Source organism: Hesperophylax consimilis, chromosome 27, assembly GCF_061612785.1.
Source record: "Hesperophylax consimilis isolate HC1 chromosome 27, BYU_Hcon_1.0, whole genome shotgun sequence".
In the NCBI taxonomy this organism is placed as follows: Eukaryota; Metazoa; Arthropoda; class Insecta; order Trichoptera; family Limnephilidae; genus Hesperophylax; species Hesperophylax consimilis.
This window is the reverse complement of record NC_142862.1, coordinates 25541483-25566736: the sequence shown is the minus strand read 5'-3', so window position 1 is coordinate 25566736 and position 25254 is coordinate 25541483. Positions and strand designations below refer to the sequence as shown.

General features: G+C 34.4%; 1 protein-coding gene across 1 annotated transcript in view; it reads left to right on the top strand.

Annotated features, from left to right (window-relative positions):
- LOC149410836 (uncharacterized) overlaps positions 1-25254 on the top strand; it is a 30827-nt gene extending 5573 nt beyond the window's left edge. Inside the window, exon 2 of the mRNA XM_089648442.1 lies at positions 23795-25254. Within this exon, the coding sequence (XP_089504568.1) occupies positions 23795-23914 (120 nt within the window). The 3' untranslated portion in view covers positions 23915-25254. The remainder of the gene's footprint in view (positions 1-23794) is intronic.

Sequence of the window (25254 nt, the reverse complement as noted above, 5' to 3'; positions counted from 1 at the left end):
AATGAGCGATTGCGTATATTTGTTGTTTTCTTGTAGATTTGTTGTGAGCTTGGAAAAAATTGTTTTTTTTTTGTGTTGATGTTTTAAAAATAAAACCTTCTGTTGTCACTGTATTATGCAGTAAATTATGTAAAATATGTATAATGTAAATAAAGCCCATCAGGGCGTTTAAATTAATAAATAAAATGACAATTCAACACACCTACAAAAAGTGGTGTAAAGTCATGAAACGTGATGAAACAAAAACTAGGTTAAATAGGTTACATATGTAACTATTAAACCTTGTTTTTTTTCATTATTTTTAATGACTCCATATTACTTTTTAAAGGTGTGTTGAATTTTCATTTTGATGAAATATCAAGGAACCATATCAAATTTAAGCAGGCTCGAGCCTTGATAGGCGGCAGAATAGTTCTTTTTTTTAGACGCCGAGGCGCTAGCAGTAACAGTAAGGGCCCGTTCCCACTTCCGTTTTCAAATCGGGGGCGGGTCCCGTTTTCAAAACGGACGGCCAATGGCCCTGTTCACACTACCGTTTTAAAAACGGACCATACTCTACGAAAAAAAATAATTGTCGATTCACCAAAAACATGTTATTTGCTCATTATTCAGTAATGGTGCGCAATGGACGACGATGAAGCTCTTGTTGTCATGTGGTACTTATTAAATAGAAGGAAAAAAGTGAAAAGAAAATTTTGAGTACACCCAATCATAGCCGAATGATTTTCTGTAGGAATTTTCCAAGTGTTAATTGGTGAGTTAAGAAGTGATGAACTAAAGTTCTTTAATTATTTTAGAATAATAATGAATGGATTATTTATATAGCGCCGTTTTCACCATGAAAAATCACCTCAAGGGCGCTTAATGGCTTAAGAGAATGTCTATCACTTCCTTTAACCATCTACTGGAATGAGTTTCAGAGAGCTTAACATATCAAAATACAAAATTGAGAAAGTGCATTTGTCCTGAAGAAAGGCTATCGATATTTTAAAGTAAGAAAACAATAAACACTCAAATATTTTTTATTATGTGTTTATTTAACTAATACGCTCTTCCGTGCATCTCATTAAAGCTTTAAAATTTAAAAAAAAGTAAACTTAAATAAAATAACATAAAAATTTTGATGTACAAAAGTTGTGTACACCAAGTGTTTTGTTTTTATTTAGTTAAAGATAAAATATTACCATACTCTTTCTTCGACCAGTGGTATTAAATTTTCGGGATTTATTTCCTTATCCATTATTGTAGTTTTGATTTATTTACTTAACAAAATAACCAAATACAAGCACGCAGTGTGCCTGCTTCCTTGCGACAGGGAGCGGGCGGGGAGGGGTCGGGGTTTGGCGGGGACTCTGCCGGAACGACTGGACGGCAAGTGTGAACAGCTCCATACAACACTATGAGCGAGCGTGTGCCGACACGATTTGAAAACGGACGCGCTGCGTAGGCGAGCCATCCGACAAAAAATGTCGGATCCGTTTTCAAATCGTGTCGGACAAGTGTGAACAGCTCCATACATCCACTACAGCCACTAGGGCATCCGATTTTAAAACGGGACCCGCCCCCGATTTGAAAACGGAAGTGGGAACGGGCCCTAACACATGTCAAATCTGACATTTAAGGACCCGTAGTAAGCGTTCAAAGATGGTTTGAAAGGGTGATATGAAACCACGACTCGTTTAAAATAGAGCAAAAATCTACCGACAAATGCTTTAGTTAATCAATCTAAAATAGTCTGTTATGGTATTATTTAAATGATTTTAAAAGTCACAACTTCAGGACAGTTTGTTTTCAGCGTAAGTGGTTAGTTTATATTTTAATTATCTTTTTCAAAATACTTACTGGGATTTTTTTTCAAAATACTATTGGGATTATAATAAACCGTGATTTTTCACGGGTCTGCGCGCTAGTTTATATTAAAAAGAACAAACATGTGATTTTGTGACGGAAATCTTTAATCACACAATAAAAAATACTATTAAATACGAAATATTTTCTTCGTATCTACAGCTTGACATATTAATATTTTCAGGTGATAAAAAAGCAGAACAACTATAACCCTCAACAATTTTTTTTCTCTTAACCTATCTATAAGTAGTCGATAGAGCTCATCGACGATCGTCCTCTTTCTTCTCACACTATGAAAACGAAAAAGACGAAAGATACAAGAACGATGACTTCACGTACGACATCACTCTGGGACTAGTATACTGAAGCTTCAAATAATGGTTCATACCATAGACATATGAATATTAGTAGACCTGCCCTAAGTGATTAAAAGCGTATTATCCCCACTCCCCATACCGGTTCCATTGGAGCCGGCTGTGCTCGCGTATGGCCTCAAGTGAAATTTGAAAACGTGACGTCATCATTCTTGTGCGAACTATGGTCGAGGCATCATCGGTTCATTTTACGAAATAACACGGCAAAATGTTGACTTGTACTATGAAAACTTGTAAAAATAGATGTGAAAAAGAGAATAAACCCAATTGTCGTATTACATTCCATATATAAGCATTATTTTACTTTATTTTAAGCATATTCACATCGTATAATATAGATCAGTTTTAGAAACATATACTATCACATCGAGAAACGTCTGGACGCGAAACACAAAGCTGGTTGATTGCTGGGAAGTAAATTATGAACATTTATAAAAGTGTCTTAACTAAATACTTAAACGAAATATTCGACTCTGAAAATAAAACCGAATTTTTTTGCCGAATTTGGACTTCGCAAATTTGTTTATAACGTGGCGAGTAATTTGCGCTCCCATGTAAAAATGTCTATTCATTCCAAAGCAGATTTTACTTTTAAGAAGTAAATGGTGATATTATAATGCGAGATGCCTATTTACTGTCAGATTGATTTATTGACGAATCACAGTCAGCCTTACGCCCTTCGTTCTTCAACAGTTGATTTTACCCCTCGCCATTATCTTCTCGTCTATTAATTCCTATGTCTGTGGTTCATACCAACGAATTCAGTACCCGATAGAAAATTCAAACTCCATCTGAACTCTAAACGGAGATTCATTCATTACAACCGTGTTTATTTAGAAATATTACCATCTCATTTTGTTTGGCCGTCGAGTAAAAGACCCCTTTACATCATTGGAGTTGAATGATACTTATGTTTTCTAGTGTCCTGGACGACCTTGCTAAACCAAACCGAGTTCATGACAGGAACTGACAATGCGCACATACAAGTGTATTGTTATACATTGTGCTTGGAAATTCGTGATCCCATGCACAAATTGTGATAAAGTTCAACTTTGTTTTATTCTGGAGATGATTATCCGAGAATGGGGTGTTTCACAGACTGAACAATTCATCAAAATTTAAAGTTAAAATTTGAGCTCAGTCAAAGTTCTATTCAAGTTCTGTTGTTGTTTCATCATGGGCCGGCCTTTTAACAGTATTTCGATGATAACAGAAATTGAATAGGCTTTCACAGGACTTGAGTATTATCTTTGAAATTTGAACAATTCATCAAATGTCAAGTCCTATTAAAGTTCTGTTATTATATCATTATGGGCGAGATGCTTCATAGAACTGAAATAATTAAAGAATTGGAATAAAACTTCCACTGAACTTGAAACTAAACTTTGATGAATTGTTCAAATTTCTTGAAACAACCTGTCTTTAGTGTCCAATGTCATCACTGAATTGATGGTACCTCTTGTTTACAAATCGTTGAGCATACGCTTTGTGTCTCCTGTGCTGCGTATAAAAAAAGAACAATTTACCGCGAGCCGAGCCGCGAGCGGCGTTTGGCGCCGTTTGCGATTGCTTCGTTCCTTTTTTCATAATTCGTGGCTCGGCTCGCGGTAACTTTATCTTATTTATACTAACTAACCTTTAACTTGCCTGACGTCTGATGCTGCATATACATTTGCGAGCCGAGCCTCGAATTATAGGAAAGTAACGAATCAAACCGCAAACGGCGTTTCACGCCATTTGCTGTTGTTTCGTTCCTTTTCCATAATTCGAGGCTTGGTTCGTGTTTCGGCTCGCAAATGTATACGCGCCATTAATATCGTCATCCATTAAATGAATTATATGAAATTTAAATGAATTGTATGAAATTTAAATGAATTGTATGAAATTTAAATGAATTGTATGAAATTTAAATGAATTGTATGAAATTTAAATGAATTGTATGAAATTTAAATGAATAATGCTAAATTAAAATTAATTTTATGAAATTTTAAGCGGAGAATCCTGAGACTTTTGAATCGCGAAACGCTTCCCACATGGAATTTCATCCGTTCTTCTTTGTTCTATGCTAACATGTAAGGTCGTGCTCCGGTTTGCGCACGAATTACCGTACGCTATGTATAATATGCGTTTGTCGACAAACGGTGTCCGCTCACCTTTGGTGGCCTTCCTATCAAATCATTACTTCACGGAGCTCTGATACCGGAACTTTACTTGGTAATGCCAACTGCTCTAACATTTATAACTCCTACATTATGTTTTACGATGTTTCTATTCATAGAAGATTTTATTTTGTTTTCTGTGGTTTTCTCTATCCTTGTGAAAATTCTTCATACAATTTTCATAATTTGCAATCTTAAATACTCTACTTTTTGTAACTTGATTGCTATATGTAAATTATGTATTTTTTTTGTTAGCGCATATGTATTACATTACGCATTACGTTTTATAGATAAATATATATTTTTTTTTAAAATATCTGAACCACAAATAATCTCGAACAGCAGTGAGCTCTGGCGTGATGGAATATGCACAGATTTTTTCTGTTTGAAGTTTATAGATCAATGCAACTATTTTGAATATCATTTCCATTGTGAGCAATGGAGCATTGAAATATCTACGTGACTGTTATAACATAAGACAAATATCGAATTATAATAATAATAAAATTTATAAAGTACAAATGAATAAAATAAAAAAAACCTCGATAATTCAAAACATGAGACGTGGCAGTAAAAAACTTGAAGGAATTTAATTAAAAAAACGGTTGAATAAAAACTGCATTTGGCGAACTGGATAAATTCTAGCGATCGTTTCTTTTAGTGTTGTTACTTTCACACGTATTAAAATTATTTCAAAATTGATATGTATACACATCTAATCATGTTGCAGAAGGAATAGGCATATATATTTTCTACAGCAATCATCATTACGCGACTTTCACTTCGTAATAGCGGTGGGCATAATCTAAATATCCGTTTCGTAATAATTAATAATTAATAATCAATTCAGCTTAGAAGTCGAAATAATTTTATACGTCACGACCAAGGTATTTTTATGCATCCGAGCAGGTGTGAATTGAAAGAAGTAGTGATTAATTCTAATGAATGCAAAAAAAACTTAAAACAACAAACCCAGCTTTGTAACCGATATATAAGTTCGTCGTAGCTATTGTTTTATGTCTCAAAATAAATTGAATATTCTATTTATAAAAACCTGAGCTTACACTACGGTCTTTTTTTTCAAATAGAAACATTGATTTTTGTTCAAGATTACTGCGTTCGTTTTATTTTGGGCACTGAAATTGCCGTTGTCGTTTTCTTTGGACACCAAAATTATCTTTCATAGTCGTTTTGTTTAGACACCAAAATAACCATAGTCGTTTTCTTTGTACACCAAAATTATCTACCATAGCCGTTTTATTTGTACACCAAAATTATCTACCATAATCGTTTTCTCTGTACACCAAAATTATCTACCATAATCGTTTTCTCTGTACACCAAAATTATCTACCATAGTCGTTTTCTTTGGACACCAAAATGATCTACCATAATCGTTTTCTCTGTACACCAAAATTATCTACCATAGTCGTTTTCTTTGGACACCAAAATGATCTACCATAATCGTTTTCTCTGTACACCAAAATTATCTACCATAGTCGTTTTCTTTGGACACCAAAATTACCACAGTCGTTTTCTTTGTACACCAATATTATCTACCATAATCGTTTTCTCTGTACACCAATATTATCTACCATAGTCGTTTTCTTTAGAAGCCGATGATCAAAATTATTCATATTTCTATATCTTTATAATTTATGTATTATTTCTTAGGATGTTCTGGCCACCGACCTATTAGAGCGTGTCAGAATGTTCTGTAGATAAGAAACGTGTAATATTATTATCATTTTAAATGAACGTAATTCCGTAGTAGCGACTCCCCCAAGAATGTGTGCATCAATTGATTTGTTTACCAGACCGGACTTACTCGTACTGTGCGAGACAACGTTTCTGGATGAAACCGACTTTTTGCAAATCTTATTTACTTCCCAGTGGTAATGAAGCCAAGTACGTTATCAATCTTATTGTGTTGTCTAGAGGGACATTATTTATGATCTCATCACAACACAGGGTATCTTTTTAAACGTCTATTTCTGTTACATACGTTGTTTTACGAGAGAGTCAAAAATGTTACAACTGCTTAATTATAAATTGTAGGTCGCAATCAGATTCCAAATTTTCTTTTCTAACATAAAGCAGTCAAACTTCGATGTATCGAGTTCAGTCAAAGCATTACAAACCCATCGAACGGCGGGCTTTGGCGTCATGAAATTTACGCAGCCTTTTACGTCTGGAATGTATAGTTATCAAGTTGAAAATATCTTCGTCTGAAACAACAAGCGTTCTCGAATTGTGAATTCTGGCATACTGTTAGTTTTTTTTTTAGATTAACGCAAATAGGTATCTTTGATAAGATTCCAACATACCCACTTAACGTGTCGTATCCTTAGATTAAATATACCATTCCTAAGAGAAAGTCCAGTTATATTCAATTTTTCGTCCTAAATCCTGTATCTAAATTTCGCCAAAAAACAATTAGATAATGTTAATTAAGTGGTAATCTCAAGTGACCTACGAGGTAAGTATTGTACTGTATATTTTCTCCATAAATAGTTAAGTTATAACATAGTAGTGTAGAAATGTATTATAAGTTTGAACAGCGCCCTTGAGGTGATTTTGCACAAAAACGGCGCTATACAAGTCATCCAATTATTATTATTATTATCCCCTCCAGCCTCTTAAGGCCAAATATGACCCGGCGTCCATTCACAATAAAAGTATTTTTCATATTTTTTTGTGTCATAAAATAATAATATTTGGATGATTTAGCTTTAGATATAGCGCCGTTTTTGTGCAAAATCACCTCAAGGGCGCTCATCTGGCTGGAAATACATGATTTTTTCGGCGTTAGTAAGAGAAATTATAATGCTTCTCAATTTGTCTCAGATAGATACACTGGATGCTAAAAAAATCAAATGCGACAAATTTTCACTTGGCACCATTGACATAACATTCGGTCAAGATTTAAAATGATTTTTTTCAATCTTATGAACTAGTAAAAAAATTAGGTTACCAATTTCTTGCGAATTCCCTAAAGAAAAAAGGGATGTGTTTTAAGGTAGATGTTGTCTATATCTTCAACTCTTGACAGGCCAAGATGGCAAACAAAACGTCTGTAACCAAGTGAGTCTTCCGACGACCCCATGCATTTTTCTGTCTTATATCTATGAGCTTTTAAACATAGAAATCCTAATTATTCGGTCAATTATTAATGGTTACTTATGTATTTGCGCAGGAATACGTAAAATACTAAAATGATATGTCAAGTATTTAAGCTATAAGGAGGATAGTAATTTTGGGTACTACGTACTCCCCCACTTGGCTGCGGGATAGTTAATAAATACCAACGTTTATTTAAATACATACACCTATAAGATATTTTTAAATAGTTTTTGTCTTGAAAAATAAGAAATATATTTCAACACTGGAAATATTGCAAACTGGGCAAAAATATTGAAAAGTTTGAAGGGTTAATTTCCAAAAATAAATAATTCGCACAATATTGTTTAATTTTTTCAATTCTTTAGAAAAAAGGTACTTTCATTTTTTGTTACTGAAACGTATTTCGTAAATTCCGTACGTAAGGAAAATATGAAATTAATAATATACACCAGAAACAGTTTCATGGGCAAAGCCGGATAAAACAAGTAATAAATTCAAGAAGATAATATTTTAACAAAACCTTTTTGATTTCGGCAAGGATTTCCACGTAATTCTGCATAATAATTAATATATCCTTGTTGGCCACGTACCGTCAGGTTAATTTAACACTTCTCCAAAGGTCAAAAATGTCACATTATTTCGAAATAAATCTTGAGAGAACAAAGCACTTTAAAATTCAAAAGCGAATGTTTCGGATTAATGCACATACATACGGAAACATAAATATTTATTGACTACTCTGGCTAGACGGTGATTGATATTGACAAAAATCAACTGCCCCCCCAACCGTCGTTCGTAGCCAGTTAGACTATGGCACCCGATTGGGGTATATTGAGGCTAAATGTAGTGATGAGGGGTGATGGAGATGGGGAAGAGGAAGGTGGGGAAGTACCTGGCTATTCAGATCTGGCATCAAACACGACTAAAGCTATTTCAAATAACGTTTCAATTCTGAATGGTGGTATTTTACCACGGCGATACTGAAAGTATGTAACAAATAAATAAATTGTGAAATAACACAAATTAATAAAATAATATTTTCTTGCGCGCACCGGGATTAGAACCCACAGTCTCCGGATTCTTAGACGTGCATAGTATAGAATCTATACGTATACGTAGATTTTTGTAGAACTTTCGGATTCTGTTCAGGGCATAATACTAATGGAAATACAGCGGAAACATGGCATGGAAGCGTGCCATGTTTCAAAACAGCTACGCAATACAATTTAATCGCTTATTTTTTAGGTAGAAACAAAGGCGAGGCACCGCTTGGCACAGATGCAATCTGCAGTAGTAAGGGTGAACCATGACTTAATTTTTCATACTAATAATAATAATGGTTCATGGCCCATCTTCATTGTTTCTATTATCAATGGTTCAGAGTGATATTATTTGATATGCTGCCAGGCTATAAAGGTATGCTACCAATGTCAGGAGTTGATAACAGAGTATTGACATAATGCGAGCCAATGGAGTGTATCAACATTACTAAACAAATTTTTGTTTACATAAACATAAACTAAAAAAAAGTAAATGAACTTCAACCTATCAGGGCGTATTATACAATGCCTTTTTTCATACCGATCCCCATATGGGAACTATATAGGGATCTTTGTTTTACACGATTACTACAGGGTTTTCCAATAGGAGGTGTTATTTTGAATAGCCCGCTATTTCGGTAGATGTTACTTTTGAAGCTGTCATTTTTTGACATTTGACAAGTAGAAACTACGCCATTATTAAAAAAGGAACGATACACGCATCAACAACGCATTGAAATTATTAAAATTCACTTGAGTGATGAGGCCCATTTCCAACTCGGTGGCTTCGTCAACAAGCAAAATTGTCGCATCTGGGGCTCGGAAAACCCAAGAGTTATTGTTGAAAAGCCTCTCTATCCTCAACGTGTGACTGTTTGGTGCGGTTTATGGTCCGGCGGAGCCATTGGACCCTACTTTTTCGAAAATGAGGCTGGAGCAACAGTTACGGTGAATGGATTGCGCTATCGAGAGATGATTGGCCGAAATTGGATGGTATTGATCTGGACAACGTTTACTTTCAACAAGACGGCGCTACGTTCCACACAAGCAACGAAACCATTGATCTTTTACGGGAAAAATATCAAAATAATACCTCTTATTGGAAAACCTTTATTTTCATATTCACGATTTCATACAGATAGTTGCCATTAGAGAAGAAATAATAATTATGGACGGTATTAAATTGTCAAATAATGGCAACACCTTGAGCATAACCATAGTTCTCTTGACAGCATAATTTGTCATTTTCCGTTGTCGTCAACAAGTCGTTAAAAATACACGAAAAATTCACAATACCGAATAGTAATACACGTTCACAATAAACACATTGTTTTATCAATAACGAAATAAAAACGCAACATTTCCACATAAGATAGTTACGTGAAACAATGGCAGACGATAAATGTCAAATAATGTGTGCCATCTTCAAGTTTAAGACAATCGGTCATTGATGTATTTAGTCTATGCAATCGATACTAAAATAAAACGCATCCTTTTATATAAATACATCTGTTTGTGTTTGTTTTCGTGAATGTATTAATGCAAATCTTTGAAGTGGAAATTAACCCACTTCCCGACATCCGATCGAGCTGAAACTCGACAGATAGACTCGTTGTCGATGCATTCTATGAATAATGATACCGAGAGCACTCTGGATAAATTTATTATTGCATTCTTGGTGTATTTTAATTTTTAATCAATGAGTTACGAGCTGTAAGGATTTATAAACAGTGTCCCCACACGTGAGCGTTCAGTTACTGTATGCATAATAAGAAATCTTATAAATGTATAAAAACCTTCCTACTGCGTATGTCAATGTCATGTAAGAATAGAAATTAATGATTTATGGGCGTTCCACACGATTTTTTTAAATAAAGGTGTTTGTTTACAGGTGAAAAAATATAATAAGCAGTAATTGTTGATTGAAGTACTAGTATATATTGAATTATTTGGCGTGTTGGAAATAAGCCGACGTATCTCATTGGTCCACAGCACCTGACCGGACATCAGAAAGTGCGGGTTCAATTCCCGTCGGCGGCATTTATGTTTACTCTGGAGATATTTTCAATTTGTATAGATATTTCAGGCGACTAATTGTTGCTTATAATAATTTGTTCCACACGATGATTTTTTCGTCCATTTTCCATACGAGTCATTTTTTCACATGGTTTTGTGATGAAAAATATCAACCCTTAGAAAACAAAGTTTTTTTGTTGTTGTTTTCTTTCTCCCAGGGACTGGCTCTGAAAAAGAATTCTAAGTGAAATTCAAATAAATGACCCTATTTATAAATATATGCATATACATATTTCGTATTTCACTGAGTTTTGTCTTCTATTTATAAATAAAATATATGCATATATCGTATTTCACTCAGTTTTATCTTGTTATAAAGCCACTCAATTTATACAGCGTATATTGACCTTTTAATATCGCTATTTGACACGTTAATGATCATCAAATACGATTAAACTAATCGACACTCAAATGATCGTCATTGTCATTATTCATTATCACCTGATTAGTGCAAAATAATGTCATCGTAGTTTTGACAGCTGGCGAAATATCTATACGTATTTTGTTCGATTTTTTTTGCGAGTTTTTGTGATAAATGAACTTCGAGACAATGCAATACGTAATCAATATCAAAGTACTGGAAAAAACGTGTTTATATTATTATCTAAGATGAATCATGCATTTGTATGGCACGTGTAGGTAAAATATCTCTAAATAGTATAAAATGAAGACGCTATCCGCGTCTGTCTGTTTGTGCGCTTAGTTCTTCTAAACTAAGAAACGGATTTTGATAGGGTTTTGACTATCATTTAGAGAATTTCTTCCAGAAGGTTTACACATATAATACATGCATATTATATTTATAGAAAGTAGAGAAAAATCGATGTTTTATAATCATGTCGTAAAAATATATTTTCGGGCACTACATTACTAATGTTGGCTAAACCACATGAGATATATCAAAATAATGTACTACGGAATTATATATCTTAAAAAGGAATACAGAAAAGTACGTGACGATATATGTCTATCTCTTAAGGATAACCCACAGCGACGCCGGGTACATGTCGTTGTTTTTATATCGCACAAGAGTCCCAACTGCTCTCAACCGTTTGGAGCCAGTGAGACTATGTCAGCCTTAACTGGGGTATGTTGTGATGCTGAAGGTATTGGGAAGTAAAATAGGATGGGGAGTACCTCTGGCTATTCAGATATAGTCTCCAATACGGCTAAAGCCATTTCAAACAAAATGGTGGTACAGTAACTAAATAAAATAATAGTGTACATAGAATGTAAATATTTAAAATAAACATCGTCCTTATATTTAATTTGCAGATAAGATACGTGTATTTATTTCCGTCAGTTTTACGTAACTCGGACCTTGACAATGTACAGTCTGGCTCTTATATCATAGGTCATAGTGTTGTGTATTTCGACGTGGGATTATATTGTATGTGTGTGTGTGTCAGCCATTTTAGCTCAAGCTAATTTAAGTCTCTAAGCATTTTCATTTATAGAAAACCTGTTGGAAGAAAGTTGTGTGTGACAATTATTATGCGTTTGTCCTGGAAAATTGTGGCAGAAAAATACGAGTTCTTCAGGTATAATTATGTAGGAACAGGTGGGACTGCGGGATCCATGATAACTCCTCAAAATGACAATTCAACAAGTTAATTTCAAGTTATGAAAAGTGATGAAACAAAGGTTAAATAATTAAATTATGTAACCTATTTACCTTAGTTAACTTCGTCTTGTTTTGAAGATCAAGATTGAATGATTTCATCAATCTTGGAATAAAACTAGATTTGTATTTAAAAATGGCCACAGGCACTCTTCTTTACAATATGCTAGAACGGACCCGTGAAAAATCACGGGATATTGTAATTGTAGGATTTGTGAAGCTGAAAGTATTTAAAAATATATTATTGCCCTTTCAGAAATAAACATGGTCAATTTTAGAGACGATCGGAAATTTACATTTCGAATGAGCACTGTTAATTAACCTGAAAAATTATATTAAATTATTAATTGATTAAGATAAATTAATTTTGGTACTTAGATAAAAATTTTTCGTTCTCTGAATTGTTCCACAATCAGTTCCAATTTTGATAATGACACTTAAATCCAAAGCAAATCCAAGTTTTAGAGTTGATTGAACCGAAGTTATAAACAGAGCCAAAACCGATTTTTTTTATTACATACTAGCTGTACCCCGCCACGCGTTGCTATGGCTCAGTCTGTCTGTGCAGATAGAGAAACAATAAAAGCGCGTGTTGCTTTTACGTCCAACAGATGGCGCTGTTTTTAACATGATTTTACCCGTCACAGGTGAAATCTATATAATATAGGTATATAAAAAGACAAGTGTATTCGAATGCAAAGTTGTGTCAAAATTTCAAAGCAATCCGCGAAGAACTTTCGGAGATTTAAGATTTTGAACAAACGAACATTTGCATTTTTAGTTAGATAGATAAATATACAAGTCGATTGATTAGATATTTCTTTTGTTTATGGTGTACGCAGTAACAAGGAGAAAAATGAGTATTGCTATTTTATTAAGAACCTCTTCAAGTTATTGCTAGTCCGATTAGAAACGGGATTGCAGATTGACAGAATTAAAAGACTTCCTGATAAACTTTTAGTAAATTACAAATGCATTTTCACGATGTCGGAACACGAATTAATTCAATCGTTAAGGCCTGAAGTTCCGTTTTAGCCGGATTGCCAATATTCTTAATATATTATTAGCAATACTATTTTTTTCCCGCAAATTACGCGTAAAATTAGCAAAGAAACTACACGTTTTTGACGATGTTATTTGTATTTCTTGAAAAACACATTTTTTACAATTTCACGTGTTCAGTGCGTGAAAAACATATTTATCTGCGAAAATACTTTTCTTCGGATTTTGGCACTTAGCCAAAATTATGACATTCCATTATCCAAATAATAATAATACACAGTAGTAAAAGCAACTTGCTCTGAAGTCGGAACTAGTTTGGAGACGTTCTTGCTTGCTATGAATTACATCAATGCAGATGTTATTAGATTCGGTCACATTTAGGAATTGACCTCGACCGTTTTTTTTAATATCTATGTTTTACTCCCTCAATAATAATAATAATTCTCAGACTATAAAAATTTTACCATTTGTTGTTTCGGCTACTGGCATTATACCTAGCTCTCTCATTCAAAATTTAGGCGTATTAGATCTGTCAAAAATGAAAAAAATCAATCATTTTAAATACATGTAGGATTACGAAAGATTTTTTAAATATTTATATTGAGGGATCAGTAGGATTTATAGTTCCAGTTAGGAGTTCTACCGAGCCGAACCCTCTGATATGAAAATATCTGGAATCGGTTAATTATTTTCCCATTTGATCTCTGGTGAGTTGACGTGTTGTTCTTGTATTGTTTTTTATTTATTATGCTTATATAATGCACTTGCATAATGTGGATTGACTAGATGATCATTTGTGGAAAAGTGTGTGGAAGATTTAACCCGGACATAAAGTCGAAAAAAAATTTAAAAAGTGTTTTATTATCTCTTTTTTTAACAAATTGATAGAATGATATCCTCACTGAGATCTCCCGTGCTGAAGATTTCATTTACATATGATTAAAATTTAGTAGTATGGATAATATAAAAATAAATATTTTTTTCCATGGCAACTCACGGCAGAGACAATACAGCACACTACAGGTCATTTAAAAGTTGTGAAATATGGCCTGTAAACATAACCTAACGTAACCTATTTTTTTAATAACTTTTCTCGACTTTATATCACTTTTTAGAGTGTGTTTAATTATCATTGTCCTGTCTTACCCCGATACCTTTATTTTACATAATTTCGATAGTTTAAACGTGTGGAATAAATAATATGACAACATTTTCCGTTATAAAATAGTTATTTAGTTTCAAAGTTGAAAATTTATCATACCATTTTTCGGTATCTAGACAAATTTTTCAGTGCAAACTGAAACACTGTAGCGAAGCAGCATTGATTGACCTAGAAATTCTAGATAGAAAAATATGTGCGAATTCGATGTCGCTAGAGTTCACCGTTCGAGAGTTTTTTTGTTTCTGCAATTAGACTTCGATAGCTGATGATTCAGCCCAGTGTTGGTGGTCTCTTTTAGGACATTCTTTGCGTCGTGGTTTTGGAAAAAGGCCAGGCGCCTCTATGTCCCTCTCCTCACGTGATGTCGCGTGAAGCCGTAATACGGTAGTCACGTGGAGGCGGTGTGCAGCAAGGTGTCGGTGACGCCCGCCATTTGACATCCATATTATTATAACAAACTGTTAACTTATAAAAAAAAAAATTGTTTACCTGGCGCAAGTTCCCACGGAGTGATAATAATAATGTTTTCGATAGTGAAAACCAGATTAGGAGAAGAAAGTTGAAGAGAATCAAAAATACTTGAAGATCACTAAATAGTACAAAATAAAGTCACTATTTGCTTCTGTATGTTTGCGCGCTTTGTTCTTCTAAACTACGTAACGGATTTTGATATGGTTTTCACTATCATCTAGAGAATTTGTTCCGGAAGGTTTATATATATAAGACATGCATATTATAATTATAGAAAGTAGAGAAAGTCGAGTAACGCCGGGTACACGTAAGCTAGTTAAATATAAAGTAGTAAATCTGTTTCCAGTAGCAGACAAAACGTAGTGATATTAAATATTGCTAATTTATTGAAAATCTCAAATTATTCCTATTCTATATTTGTAATAAGTAATAAGCATTTACTTTGTGGCTCGTTATAATTTACAATAAAAATATATTAATTTGTTTCAGACCACTTTAATTTTAATTACACTCTACCGCAGGGGTGCTCAAACTTGAACTGCTGGCGATCTACCTCAATATTATTAGATTCATATCGATCGACTCTGAAAGGCTGCAAGTATGTGTGATGCAGGATTGTCGTCTATGTAGGTAGGGTGTATCGTGGCGCAGGTATAAGTGTATATATATAGGGTCGTTGCATAATTGCATGGCCACGAATCCACATAGAATTTTGAGGAACGACAGAAATTAGTTCGCAATATGCATGTCTTTAGTCAAGGTAGTGGAGGTCTGCACTAAAAAGTCAATGAAAAAACTGATATTTATTCAAAATTGCAAGTTTATTGGTCCTTAAAAAAAACAAACGAGTTCTAGTTTCTAAACTTAACTAAATAATGACTTTGGATGTTGAAGCGTGGCACTGCGTGTCTACATGTCCTCAGCATACTTTTCATACGATGGTACGTAATTACTGAGTGCTAATCGCAAGCACGATGACATATGTTCGTCAGTTAGTCGATTGCGATATTTTGAATTCTAAAAGCTACAAATAAATTGTAAAAAAGAAGACATGAAAAATGGGATTTTTTTCGAGATCGACTCAAAAAGCACTCGCGATCGACCGGTCGATCGCGATCGACCGTTTGAGCACCCCTGCTCTACCGGTTTAGGAAGCACCCTTCCTTCGTCAGGAGAATATTAAATCTTTTAATATTAAGTTTAGTTTCGTTAGTTTTTAAGTTAGTTTAGTTTTTAGAGTGTAATTAAAATGAAAGGGGTCTAAAACAAATTTATATATTTTTATTGTATATTCCTATTCTGACTGCAGGTCTTGAACGAGTGAATTGACAGATCTCTAATCTCTATTTAGAGATTAGAGTATAAAATAAAGTCGCTATCCGCGTTTGTCTGTTTGTACGCTTAGTTCTTCTAAACTACAGAAAGGATTTTGATTTGGTTTTCACTATCATTTAGAGATTTTTCAGAAAGGTTATATATATTATACATGCATACAGTGGCGTAGCTAGGTAACCAAGGGCCCTGGGGCAAATTAAAAAATGGGGCCCCACTGCTATGTAAACTGATACTGATAAGGTTTTATCAAATAAAAATATGAAATATACAAACACTTTAAAAATGCTAAGCTACTTAAGCTCTTTTTTGTGCACTGCAGACTGCAGGGCAGGTAATAAAAATATTAAACAGTAACAACATAAATTACAATCAATACTTGGTGTAGGTTTGGCTAATAAAACGAAATAGAAAAGATTCAAGGGTTTATTATATAAAGGTCGGGCCTACCAACTGACTAAATAACAATTATATTTACAATTTTTTCGTAGCTTTAGTTTTCGCAAAAGTATCAATGACTTCGTTTAAATCCAGGCTTGGTGCGGTTTTGTTTTCAATTGCTATTATTTGTATAAATGTCGGAGTCGAGTTTGGCCCATCTTATTTCTTAAATAATTTTTTATTATTTTTAATTTGCTAAATGACCTTTCAGCTGCTGCAGAAGTGACAGGAATTGTAAAGAATAATAACATTGCTGTAAATACTTCCGTTAGGTCGCATTCTAGCACTCCATATTTGCTCATTATTTCCTTACATAATTTGTGAACAGTCCATGCTTGAGTTAGTTGAGGTAAAACTTGATGGTAAATATTAATAAATTGAATTGAAAAACTAGGGCCTATTATATCTGAATATGAATTCGTCACACTTTTGTAATAAAGTTGCTTCATCAACATGTAATAAAAATGTTGGTGTTAGAAAATCGAATATATGACAGACTGCACTCATACCAATAAAACGTGTATCTAATTGAGATATTACTGTGTCTAGTACATTATTGAAAATCTCAATTTTAAATATTTTTTCTCGGTTTGGAAATCGGTGATCAGCAGCTAATTCATCAAAATGTTTTTTTAACTTTTCGTTGCCTTTTTTCTTGAAAATGGGTATCAATACCATATTTTCTTGCAGTTTCACTGGCTTTGCGCTTGAATAATTCGAAATCATTTCTATAAATTTGCAACTTTGCTTTGGTCTCTGCTCACTTTACTTGCTACTTTACTCGCCTCGCCCAAATTGATCTCGCATTTCGTAAAGTTTTGGATGCATAATTGATGTCGTTCAATACACTGTACATTCGCAAAGCAAGATGAACTCGAAATTTAGCATTTTTGTTTTAATACTCTCTGCTTCACTACGCTCATCTTTATTAGGACTCTTTAGAACTACTTCTGATAATGCTTTGATAATATCAAAATAACGAAGTTTTATAGCAGATATCGTATTGACCCTACTGGATGCTACTGGACCATCTAGTATCTAGTCGGATTGATCAACGTTTGATGCTTTTTCCTGAATTTAGGGGAATTCCCTATGCATAACTTTTGAATTTCTCTCAACTGAGTTGTCATGATTAAAGTGGGGTTGCAAGTTGCAACCTGTCATATTTATTTTGAAAATTCCAAAAGTTCAGTTCGATCGAGATTTCTGGTAAGGATTCGAGGGCCCCCTGAGCTTAAGGGCCCCGGGGCACTGCCCCGCGTAGCCCCTAGGTAGCTACGCCGCTGCATGCATATTATATTTATAAAGAGTAAAGAAAAGTTGTGTTTTGGCGACGGTGGAATACGTTGATAAAAACACAAATATTTTCGCATTAAGTCTTTATATAATAACAGGATAAGCGCAGCTGCGTGAACACGTGTTCCGATACATTATGAAAGTACTAAAGTTTAATGGAAAATGTTGTCACCTTTTTAACAGGATTTAACACATTAGAAGCAAAATAAGCTCTGAAATCGTGAAAATTTTCGCTGCTTTTCTGTCGGAATTTTTTAGGACAACTTCATTGCTACTGGTCTTACAATAATCAGTCTTACAAAATAGCCTATCAAAACATTATTTGATAATTTTTATCTAAAACATAATTTAATCAAACGCACTTATTTCGGTTGTCTGTGCTATGCGTTAGTCCTGCGTGAAATCTGATTCAATGAATTCAAATTTGCTTTGAATGTGAGTGTGATTTTATAAATTGGAACTGATTGTGTAAAGAATTCTGATAAGCAATAGGGTAGGTACCTACCTATAACATTAAGTGAAATGATTAAGTACTATGTAAATTGTAACATATTTTCTGTAATGATGTAACATTATTTTTTTAATGTGCGATTACAATCAGTTAAATATTAATATGACTTCTTAGTTTCACGGTAGTCATTTAGCGATCATTGAATTGAAAGGGTCTTCTCTGTACAAAATGCAAGTATCCGTTTTGCACCTATTTATCTGTGCAACGAACGTATGAATTAATGATTTCCTATCGCAGGTGACCTCTAAAAAGTTTACGAGTTTAATAATATATTATGTTTTAATCTTGTCACGAACCTAAGTAAAGATGTTATAACTTGTAACAAGGTTAAGTACATACTACTTGTAGTACGAGTATACACGGAAACTCGTAAACCATTTGTTTGGTCAAATATATGTTCTGGATATTGAGTTATATATAAATAGAGTCTACCCTTGCAATATCAGTGAAAAATATTGTTCCCGTGCGGGAAGTAGGAAGGGGGTGTGGCGACTGTCGATGTCGCCCGAAACCTTCCGAACTCAACGAACGAGTCGAGGGTGACCGGCGGCCGCGCGCCGCCGCGTAAATGCTCCACGATTTTTAACAATAGGTCAATTTACACGGTTACCGATTATTGTAAAACCCTACTTGTAAAACAGTCTGCAATCCCGTTTTAAACCGGATTACAAGTAATTTGAAGAGATTCTTAATAAATTAGCAATACTCATTTTTCTCCGTGTTCTCTCAATACATTACTCTCATCTACTTCTCCTTCTCAATTCGGCCATTCAAAATACCCTGATTTGGGGATGCTATAGTCCCACTTGCTCCTGATATTATATGATTGTTTTGTGATCACACAAAAGCCAGCATGTCAGAATGTTAATATTTTAAAAATTAGGTAAAAATACCCAATGAAAAGGGCTTTGTGGAAAACCGGGAATTTTGAAAAATATTTCAATAAGTTCTAGTCGCATTGTACAATGTATAATGCGGAAACGTGATGTAATTTACTAGGGTACGTTAATACCCCGACTTCGCCCGAGTTTTTCTTCACACACATTTCTTATTTATTTGTTAAATATAGCACAATAATATGGTCTCTTTCAAAGCTCCGTCCGTAGCTAATGATGCAATTGTCAACGCAAACTGAAAATGGTTTTTTGAGCCTATAAATCTTCACAAATTTCATTGCACCAGAGCTCACCATTCGCAAGTTTTAGGGAAGCATACGTAAACAGATGTTTGCTTTGTAGGTTGAGTGACACGAGCAGGTTTCTGGATCAGAAACAATGCGTCTCCGTAGATCTGACCTTGGCGGGGTTCCACGGAAAAATGCTTTACTTGCGTGAAAAACTGTTGTAGCGGCGTTTCGCGCCGTTTGCGATTGCTTCGTACCTTTCCCGTAATTTGTGACTCGGCTCGCGCTTCTTTTCTTGTGTCTGTACGCAGCATTACATTGGACAGTCCACTCATCTGCTCGAGACGAGTTCCTTGTTTACTGTACGGATTTAGACGACCTTAATGCAACATGGCGCCGGAGACGTTTTCAAACTCATCATTTGAAATTTTGTTTATTGCTGCTTATTCTTAGCCAAGTTTTGCAAATGTTTAGCCATTTCGAAAACGGCTCAAAAAATATTTTATTCACGGTTTATCTTTCGACACTCTTTGTCTCTAAAATAGATACTTCAAGTTCATGACATCCGAATTCTTGTTTTTGAATGTCTTCGTCTTGACTTCAAGAAGCGTGCGACGCACAGTGGGCTGAAAATCGCCTTTCATAGACATAGAGACTTGAATTTTCAAGGGTATTTTTTTTGGCTAGAAATGGATTCTGCTGATCATTATTATGCTATAAAATTTCGTATGAAGCAATTGCGTGTACAAATGAAGGAGTTATCATTTTTTAAAGAAAAAAATGTATGGGACTGACATTAAAAATGAGGCTATCTCTGGAATCACAAGGTTGGCCATTCTATCCTTACACACAGATATACTACTATTTATTTGTATTTTTTTGACATACTTCGTATTGTGGCGCAAATTGTGATTTTTTTTTTTAAATCCTCAAAGTTGAAAAAAAGACTTTTTTATGTTGATGATTCATTTTAATGCTTAAATAAACAATTAGCACTAATAGAAATGTCCAAATTAATTATTCTAGTCACATAACATTATAACTCCATTGATAGTACACTCCTCTTGGAATTCTATATGGCTTATACGGGCCTAAAAACTTTCGCCGTAGTCGTCGCCACGATTTGTTCAAGATACCACACAGCAGAACAGATGTTCTAGCACAGCTCATGACAAAAGGCTGAATAAAATTTCTAATAGATTTATTTATTTTATTTTTTATTTATTTTATTGTTTTCGTGAATGAATGGATACATACCTCGGAATTGTAAATTAACCCACTTTCTGATATCCGGTCGAGCTGAAACTCGGCAGATAGACTCGTTGTCGATGACAGTGCATTCTATCAGCTTTTTTGGTGGCAATCACGCACACACACGCGCGGATGTATACGAATTTCTCTGAAATTCGATGACATCACAGCAAACGCAATTAATGTCGATCTTATCCAATCGGGATTTGGCTCGGTAGGTAGAGTTGTCGACTCCAGTTCCTTGGTAGGAAGGTTCAATCCCCAGTCAAACCAAAAAAACCTTTTTTTATGTTTTAAAAAACGTTTATTACGAGTTGTTTTTTAATATATAAGAACTGTCGTAAAATAAAAATAAAATAATTTCATACTCTTTATTTTGCCCTTTGTGGTTGGGAATGTTGTTGTGCATTGCGTGGACTGTCTGAACGAAGTTAACGGATATATTTATGTCGATTTTTTATTGATGTGCGATGTATTGTATTAGTATTGGGTTACGTACGTCATAATTATATTATTGAAAATTACAGATTTCGGACATAGATTTTCCCTATTTCACAAGGTTATGCAATGATTTAGCTATTAAAATATATAATATTTTGGTGAAATAGACACTAAATTGCGCTATAAAAATTTAATTGATTTGCACATAGATAACCGGAATAATATTAGACCTCGATAGATTGGTTATAAATTTATTCATCTAAAATGTTGATATACAATAAAGCTAGTTTTCTTCTTCGTGTGGTGGAGGTCAAAGTGGAATGCTGAGTGTTGTTCAGCCAATAACAGTTAGTGAAAATATTTATTTTCAAATGCGTAAATTAATCGAAAGTTCTGCCAAGTCAGTGTGTACTTCATTTTTTCAATTTTAGATAACAAGTCTGCCAAGTTTTGAGATTCCGCTATGATAAGTCATGTCGAATATAATCTAACTAACTAACATCACGTCGTTTCCCGCTGAGGTAGGCAGAGAGGATGGACCGCCAGACAATTCAGTCTTGGCACACATTTCTTGCCTTATTCACATTCATACATCGTATAGAATACTCTTCTATTATTCTGACTCTTGACATTGCCCGACTCGAGTATCTGATTCACTTGATCGTGCCATGTCTTCCTCGGGCGTCCCCGACTTCTGCTACCATTCGCATTTGCATCATATATCCTCCTTACACTCCTTTCTTCGCTCATTCGCTCTACATGCCCAAACCATCTAATCGTCCATTTCTTAATCTTACTCACCACGCCTACATCAGCCTTACACTATTTGCGGATCTCCACATTTCTCACACGATCATACATGGTTTTACCACACATGCGCCTCAGGGATCTCATTTAAACAGCATGTAGTCTACTTTCATCCTTTCTCTGCCAGTTCCATGCCTCACTTCCATACATCAGGGTAGGTACAAGCACTCCATTGTGGACTTGCTAACTTCGCTTCTAAAAATCTAATCTAGATTGTGAAATTTAGGATATTTTTATGAAAATAGTATTTGTATCATTTATACAGAGCGCCGTTTTTGTGAAACATCACAAACATCATCATATTTCTTGCCAAGCCACTTGTACGTATTAACCCTTGACGTGCCAAGACATCCACCGTGGATTTCCTAGCAGTTCACCGCACTTGCACGGTTAAAAATGCTCCTAGCATACAATTTTTTAGTATTAATCTAACTCGTTGTTTCGTCACTTGCAAATATGTTTATTTTATCTGTGAAAAAGCGCGTCGCAAAATTCCATATCAAAGTACTATGTGTTAAAAAGTGTTAGTATTAATAGTACAGTCCATGGCTATCCTACGAGAAGCAGCAACGATTTTATGCTTCCTAAGACTAATTTATCTGCAACACAAAACAATATTTATTATTAAGGTTTCAAAATGTTCAATGGACTCCCTTTAAATGTTAAGGAAGCCAAATTAAAAATACTTTTTTAATAATTAAACAATAACTTTGTAAAGATCACTTATAGGTAAATACTTAATGCCGACCGGGTTTCGCTACAACCGTAGCTTCATCAGGGCGGTATAATACTAAACATCTAAAATATAAATTAACATGTGTTGATATCACGGTAAGTGGACAGTCTGAGTTACAGTGGAAGAGGTAGGGATAGGTGGGAGATTGAGAGGCGAGTGCTCTTTGTCAATAGGGAACAATCTGAGTATAGGGCTTTTATTTAGGTTTATTTGGTTGTTGATGACTTTGCTATTGACGTTTTTGGCTTTCCTTAACTCTAGCGCCTCTTAAGTTATCCAACCTAATGGATAACTTAGAGGCTTATTATAATGTCACATCACAAAGTAACCGCTTCATATGAAGAAAGAATACTTATTTATTAATCTTATTGTAGTATATTTATGCATGTATGTGTGAAGGCAAGGTCGGTAGAGAGAGCGTCGTCGTGCTTCATTGCTATTCTAGGTTTACTATTAGGTCGGGTGCGTGTTATATTACATTATGAAACGTGATCGGTTATAAATTTCTAAATAGTATAAAACAAAGTCGCAATCTGCGTCTGTCTGTTTGTGCGCTTAGTTCTTCTAAACTATTCCACGAATTTCGATAGTATTTGCACTTTCATTTAGAGAATTTCTTAATGTGCACGTCAGCTAGTATATTATAAAGTGTAAAAAAACTTAAAGAGAGGTAACACTCAAGCTCTCAGCGGCAGGACGATACTTGCTATTTGCTTACATTCACTGTGCGCAGACAAAAAGTTATGTGTACACTAGATTAGGTTAGGTTTTGCTATCTTCGACCTACACAGATGAGATCGCATCTCGCCGCCACAACTCTCTTTTTGTTGGTGAGCCTTCTGGTGTCCAGCTTTGGACATAGACCTCTTTAAAATGTTTTCCAGATTTGCCGATACAGAAGCCGACAATTGTCTTATCTCATCACTACTTGCTTTATTTTGTTGAATATATCAAGTAACGAGAATGTGTTTTGTTGTTTCAGCACCCGTCACCAGACAGGGTTGTGTTCAGGTCAGCCGCCTTCCTCGCCTTCACTGGCCTGGCCCTGTCCACCTTCAGCCTCAAGCAGATGCTGGAGAACCAGCGGAGACGCATTCTCTAGAAACTAACAGACAATCCAACACTCAGCAGACCGGCGCAAACAAACACAAACACCATTGGAAGCTTTTGAAAAGGGAATATTCATTCGACTTACGCTCATTGGATAAAGGAATTTTCAACTTAACTTAACTTGGAGAGAGAGATTTTCACTATCACCTCGGTTGAAGAGAGGAATTTTCAACTTAACCTAACTCAAAGAGAGAAATTTTCAACTTAACCTAACACGAAGAGAGAAATTTTTAATTTAACCTGAATTGAAGAGAGGAATTTTCAACTTAACCTAACTTGAAGAAAGGAATTTTTAATTTAACCTGAATTGAAGAGAGGAATTTTCAACTTAACCTAACTCGAAGAGAGGAATTTTCAAAGTGACCTGACCAGAAGAAAGAATTTCCGATTTTGAGATCATCGTAACTTAATTTTAGTGCAGAAATTTTTGATTTATCTTTGCGGAAACAAGGAATCACCAATTTAACGTGATTATTGCAAGCGATCTTTTATACAAAGCTTCAAATAAAAGATATTTTTAAAATTTTATTTGGAAATCGTCCACGTTTTTTAGAAAGTGATATTTTTTTAGTTTAAGTATTTTTTTTTTATCAAGACTTGAAAACAATGCAACATTTTTGAACACCCCATCACAATGTTTTCATGGTTTGCGTTTTTTAAAAGGTATCGTTTGGAATTGATGCTTTCAAAACAATATAAGACACCTTAGCAAAACGTGATGCAATAGATTAAATTAGGTTTTTTTTAAATCACCTCTTCCTAGAATCTTCAGGCCATTTGACCAAATGGAAGGCATGAGTTTTAAATAAGCAATAAAATGAAGGAATGCAGTTATTTTTGCATGTTTATTTATGTAAATATCTTATTTTAATGCTCATTAATATTATTTTTTATTCTATTTAAAAATCATGCAATCCGTTGAAGTCACATGGCCATTTCTATATTGTGAAACAGAAGTTTTAAAATTTGTAATTTGAATTGTATAAGTTTTTGCATGTGTTTGTGAAATGTAAAGATTTTCGAATAGTTTTAATTGAAAGCCAAAGAGAGTTGATTAAGCTTATTAGAGAGGATTGTATTAAATTAAATGTACGGCAATTCAAACATGCTGTGTCATGAATATTAATATAGTTTAATTGATAATTTGAGGTTTTAAAATAATGTCTGATATTGCTTCGATTTAAATGTACGTAGATTGTTTTATTTTTTTCAAAATGATTTTTCCAAAATGTGCACAAATAATGTTGTTGCTCTTTGTGGCGCCTGTGATTGGCATTGTATTGTTGTCGTTTGTTTTAACTAAATGTAATTAAACGGTCTTGAAACTGTGAA